At 47.4% G+C, this 6,000-nt stretch overlaps 1 protein-coding gene across 1 annotated transcript; it reads left to right on the forward strand.

The window, feature by feature from the left end:
• Positions 1-359: 359 nt before the first annotated feature.
• LOC311233785 (cell division cycle 5-like protein) lies at positions 360-3,021 on the forward strand. Its single transcript, XM_084320805.1, has one exon. It carries the CDS (start codon positions 404-406, stop codon positions 2,822-2,824), a length of 2,421 nt encoding a protein of 806 aa, XP_084176931.1. The 5' UTR covers positions 360-403; the 3' UTR covers positions 2,825-3,021.
• Positions 3,022-6,000: the final 2,979 nt, after the last annotated feature.

The following is a 6,000-nucleotide window of genomic DNA, read 5'->3' on the forward strand; positions in this document are numbered from 1 at the left end:
CATTGCTCAAACAAGATGCCTTTAAGGCCTCTGCATGCTACAGCAAATTCAAAGCAACTTCAACACAACATCGGCGCGATTTCAGCGCGCTTGTTGCAGACAGTCTTGTAGACTGTGTTGCTTGGGCGTTGCGTACCTGTGTCCAAAATCTAATCTAAAGACCCGTTGCGTTGGTATTGCGTAGCAGTGATTGGTTGGTAGTGAATGGGGGCGGGGCTGTCATAGAATAATATTGGTCCGACTCCCGCAGCGAGGAATACCATCCGCCATTGTTGTAGGCAGCAAGCTATGCTATCAATATTAGCTAAATAATTAGCGTCATAACTGGCCTTTTTTTCTGTTTGTGTGACTGGCTACCAGTTAGCAGCTGTTTCTGTTGCAGGAGAAACAACCAGCAGCCAACATGCCGAGAATTATGATCAAAGGAGGCGTCTGGCGCAACACGGAGGATGAGATCTTGAAGGCGGCGGTGATGAAATATGGCAAGAATCAATGGTCTCGTATTGCTTCTCTGCTCCACCGCAAATCTGCTAAACAGTGTAAAGCCCGATGGTATGAGTGGCTGGATCCCAGCATTAAGAAGACAGAATGGAGTCGTGAGGAAGAAGAGAAGCTTCTTCATCTCGCCAAGCTGATGCCGACCCTGTGGAGAACCATTGCACCGATTATTGGACGCACAGCCGCTCAGTGTCTGGAGCACTACGAGTTCTTGCTAGATAAGGCAGCCCAGAGGGATAACGAGGATGAGGTGGGTGACGACCCCAGGAAGTTAAAACCAGGAGAGATCGACCCCAACCCAGAAACGAAACCTGCCAGACCTGACCCTGTCGACATGGACGAGGATGAGTTGGAGATGTTGTCTGAAGCCAGGGCTAGGCTGGCCAACACCCAGGGTAAGAAAGCAAAGAGGAAGGCCAGAGAAAAACAGCTGGAGGAAGCCAGGCGTCTGGCTGCTCTTCAGAAGCGCAGGGAGCTGAGAGCAGCAGGGATCGATGTGCAGAAAAAGAGAAAGAAGAAGAGAGGAGTGGATTACAACGCTGAGATCCCCTTTGAAAAGAAGCCTGCTCAGGGTTTCTATGACACCAGCATGGAGCAGCATGAAGGACTGGAACCAAACTTCAAACGACTCCGACAACAACATCTGGACGGAGAGCTACGCAATGAGCGTGAGGAGAGGGAGAGGAAGAAGGATAGACAGAAGATAAAGAAGAAGAAAGAAAGCGACCTTCCTTCTGCCATCCTCCAGACCAGCGGAGTGGCTGAGTTCGCCAAGAAACGCTCCAAACTAGTTCTACCAGCTCCTCAGATCAGTGATGCTGAGTTGGAGGAAGTGGTCAAACTGGGCGTGGCCAGTGAAGTCGCCCGTCAGGCTGCCGAAGAGAGTGACATGACTAACTCTGCCTCCTCAACCCTCCTATCGGAATACAGCGTTACCAATGCCATGGCATCAGGTCTTCGTACCCCCCGCACCCCGGCTGTTCAGGACAAAATCCTCCAGGAAGCTCAGAACCTCATGGCGCTGACCAACATTGACACACCGCTGAAGGGAGGGCTGAACACACCGCTAAATAACAGCGACTTCAGTGGAGTCACGCCTCAACGCCAGAACGTCCACACGCCTAACACTGTCCTCACTACTCCATTCAGAACCCCTGGGCCAGGTCCGGGATCAGAGTGTAGCATGACCCCCCAGCCCGGAGTAGGAGGGACTGTGACCCCTGGTTTAACCCCTGTTCGAACTCCGCTGAGAGACAAGCTGAACATAAACAGTGAAGAGCAGCTAGCTGACCCAGCCTACGCCAAACACCTGCAGAGGGAGAGCCTGCAGCAGCTGAAGCAGGGTCTGCTGTCCCTTCCGGTTCCCAAGAATGACTTTGAGATTGTACTTCCTGAGAATGCTGAGAGAGACCTGGAGGAGACGGACCCTGATGGTGGCTTCATAGAGGATGCCTCTGAAATAGAGTGCCGCAAACAGGCTGTGCGGGATGCAGAGAAAGAAAAGGATCTGAAGATGAGACACACGGCTGTCCAGAGGAGTCTACCAAGACCTACAGAGGTGAACGAGTCTGTACTTCGTCCTGCCTCCCTGGAGCCTCTGTCTGACCTCCAATTGGCTGAGGAGCTCATCAAACAGGAAATGATCACCATGATGCACTATGACTGTCTGCACCACCCGTCTCTCAACACAGCCAACCAAGCACAGCGCGGCAAGGCCAGAGGGCCCGCCTCTACATCCAATAACGCCTCTCACATCTCCTATCTGGACTCTCACACCTACCAGCCAATCAGCACGGAGGAGATGGAAAAGGCAGCAGCAGTGCTAACAGCAGAGATGGAGGTGGTGAAGGTGGGGATGGGACATGGTGACCTCAGCATGGAGGCCTACTGCCAAGTATGGGAGGAATGTTACGGACAGGTGTTGTATCTTGCCAATCATAGCAGGTATACCAGAGCTAATCTGGCCTCTAAGAAAGACCGCATTGAGAGTCTGGAGAAGAAACTAGAGGTGAATCGCGGTCACATGACAGCAGAGGCTCGTCGAGCAGCTAAGCTGGAGAAGCGTCTGAAGATCCTGCTGGGAGGCTTCCAGTCCAGAGCGCTGGGGCTGCTCAAACAACACGGGGAACTGTGGGAACAGGTGGAGCAGGCTGCTACTGAGCTCCAGACCTTCAATCAACTGAAAAAACAAGAAGATACGGCTATACCACGCAGAAAAGAGGCGCTGCGTGAGGACGTAGAGAGGCAGATGGAGAGAGAGAAAGAGCTGCAGCAGAGATACGGAGAGCTAATGACGGATAGAGAGACCCTGGTCAACCACACATAAACATTCTGATACTCACACTAAATAAACACACACACTAAATGAGACAAATACACACACTGATGCCCCCCCCCCATACACTCTACATCCTTCCTGTTCTGCTAGAACCCGCCTGTATGAGCACCATGGCAACCCCAGGGATTAGCCCCGCCTTTTTGCTGATGTTGCAGTGCTGTCAGAATTGTGAGCATGCCCTGTTGAGTCTGTCGTTTGTGTTTCTGTATTAATCATGACCAATAAAGTTTCTTTTCAACATTAAAAAAAAAAAAAAAAAAAAAAAATGCCTTTTTCTGAAAACCCAAGCACATATTGTTCCATAGCATTCAGATTCAGATTCAGATTCCTTTATTGAGCCATTTGTGTAAAACACATTGGTAATTGTTGCAGCAATACAGTGTATGCATTCTTTCTTTTTTCACAGTAAACAAACACCAACACAGACAAGAAACGAAAACAGTGCAGTGGGGGATTAATCAATAAATAAAATACATATATATATATATAAAGTGAAGTGTGCAGAGATCCAGTACGGACTAGTGCAGTGCAGTCAATGTCATTGTGCCAGTGTCACTAGGGGGCAGAGGGGGGGGGGGGGCATACGCCTTCAGTTGATCATGACAAATCCTCTCTTACCTTGACAATTAAAAAGCCTCCATAATTTAGTAAATAAAGCTGTAGCCAGCCAGCTAGCATTGGTGATATTCAAAATGCTATCCACATTAGCTACATAGCTAACCAACTAAATACAATGGTATCCTGAGGTAATGTTAAATACAACGTTTGCTAGTCGAAATGACTGGACACACACAGGGACAAGTTAAACATCAATCAATTAATTTATTCCAACAGGTAGTTTGAGCTGCATGTGAGCCGCGGTCTTTCTCTCCTCTCCTTTGGAAACTAATGATGTTACGTTAGCTAGAAAAAGCACAGAACCGGCCGGCAAAAGTTAAGCTGCTAGCAACAGACACTATAATACTTCCGGTCGGGGGATTTCAAAATAAAAGAGCGAGTCTAAAAGCACCGTAAATACGTTTATTTTGTACATTATCTAACGTTAACACGAACCTAAACAAACTTTAGATTAGTTTAGGTTCGTGTAACGTTAGATATTGTAAAAAATAAACGTATTTACGGTGCTTTTAGACTTGCTCTTTTATTTTGAAACCCCCCGCCCGGAAGTAAAAATTATGCTTATTCTTCTGCCTGTTATCAATGGGTTGGTTGAGAAGGGAAGCGTCATCTATCTAGGGAACCTAGCTACGTACGGGGTACAATGTTACATAGGCTGCGCGTTGATTTTGCAGAAGCATAAAGGTAGAGTGTCTGCAACACCGTTGCTTTGTCGATGTTGTGGTGCAGTTGCTTTGAAGTTTCTGTAGCATGCAGAGGCCTTAAGGTGAGTGTCCACAACGGCTAGCTAGCTGTTCTACTTGAATACTGAATGTTAATATTGAATCAGACACTATTGAATACTGAATGTTAATATTGAATCAGACAATATTGAATACTGAATGAAAAAAGACTAATTTAATCAGATGAATCACTTTATTTTTTATTAAAAACAAAGGTTCGAACGTCCGTTTAATCAGATTAATCACTTTATTCAAATTGAGGATTTAGTTTGAGGATAAAGAAAAAAAAGTATTATTATTATTGTTTTTTAATTATTATTTTTTAATTAAAAACGAAGGTTCGAACGTCCTTTCGAAAAACCCTGATGAAGTTTGAATCCCAAAAACAGGCTTCGGGGACAGCCTTACCAAACAGTATTATTTATATTATTCAAATGCAACTCAAACATGTTCCGTTGTGATGTCACAGTATGATGTCATAATCAAACATTCTAGAACATTTGTGTTCTATATATATTCAACAATTCTCTCAGACTGAGGCTGGGGCACTGTGGGTTGAACAGTAGCTTGTTCATTGTGGGCAAACATCCAGATGGGGTGTGTGAATGTGGAGAGACTGAAACTGTCGGGCATGTCTTCCTAAAATGTGAAAGGTATAGGAAAGAGAGGGAAATCTTTTATAAAAGTCTGGTAGAGCTGGGAGTATCTTCCTTCTCTCTTAAATCATTCTTTGGCATGGATAATGAGAACCACCAGTTGATCACAGAGGCAGTGCTGACATTTCTGCATGCTTCAGAGTTGTACCAGAGGATATAGCGTTAGTGTATGTATTAGTATTGGACAGGCAAGAGGAGCAGAGAAGAAGGAGAAAGTGTGAGTTGAAGAGGCCTAAAGATGGAACACCACTAGTGTAGTATAAGAAATGAGGAGGGAAGAAATACGCCAAGAAAGAAGAAGAAGAAGAAGAAGAAGAAGAAGAAGAGATCATCAAAAGAAGTGCGGAGGGCAGTAATACGCCACGATGCGTCTAATCTGCCGGAAATTCAAAAGAAGAAGAAGAAGAAGAAGATCTCATTGAGAAGTTTGAGAGGGAGCTGTGGAAAGAGCGGCATGGGAAAGTACGTTTCCCATGCCTTGCCCACCGTATTGCTGTGTCAAAGGGGATGAGAGGAGAGAAGAACAAGCTGTAAAGAAGAAGAAGAAGGAAGAGGAAGAACGGCAAATGGAGCTACGAATTTCCAGAACGACCGATATTCGCGATCAGTGGAAGGGCGAGGGGTCGGAGTACAGTGGGGAGGAGAGTGAGAAAGAAGAGAGGGAGGAGGAGGGGTGGGAAACGGTGGGGAAGAAGAGGAAGAAGCGGAACGGAGAGGAACGACAGCGATGGGGATAGTCAGGGCAAGGGTGAGAGTAGGGGGGAGGAGAGGGGGGGAGAAGGGGGGAAGAGGAAGAAAGTGGGGGACGATAGCTCAAGTGGGCCGGGAGACGAGGGTGCTGGAAAAGATGTGGCAAAAGAGGAAGTGATCCATATAGTGGTCAGGCTTGAGGGGGAGAGGGGTGAGGGGAAGGTAGGTAGGCTCGAGTGGCCCAAACTCATTGCCGCGCGACTAGGAGAGGTAAAGTACGTGAAAGTTTTGTGGGATGGGAATCTGGCCGTAGGGTGTGGTAGTGAGGGGCAGGTGGAGGTGGCTAGGACGATGCGGGGCATTGGGGGGGGTGGGTATAAGTAAGGTGGCGAGAGTAGGGGAGAAGAGGGGGGGGGGTGTAAGGGGGTGATAGCTGGGGTACCGGTCGAGGTTACAGTAGAGCAGCTGGTGGAAGAGC

This window comes from Notolepis coatsorum (assembly GCF_963971535.1).
Source record: "Notolepis coatsorum genome assembly, chromosome: 1".
In the NCBI taxonomy this organism is placed as follows: Eukaryota; Metazoa; Chordata; class Actinopteri; order Aulopiformes; family Paralepididae; genus Notolepis; species Notolepis coatsorum.

Coding starts and splice junctions, on each gene's coding strand:
- LOC311233785 (XM_084320805.1), top strand. CDS start 404: ATGCCGAGAATTATGATCAAAGGAGGCGTCTGGCGCAACACGGAGGAT.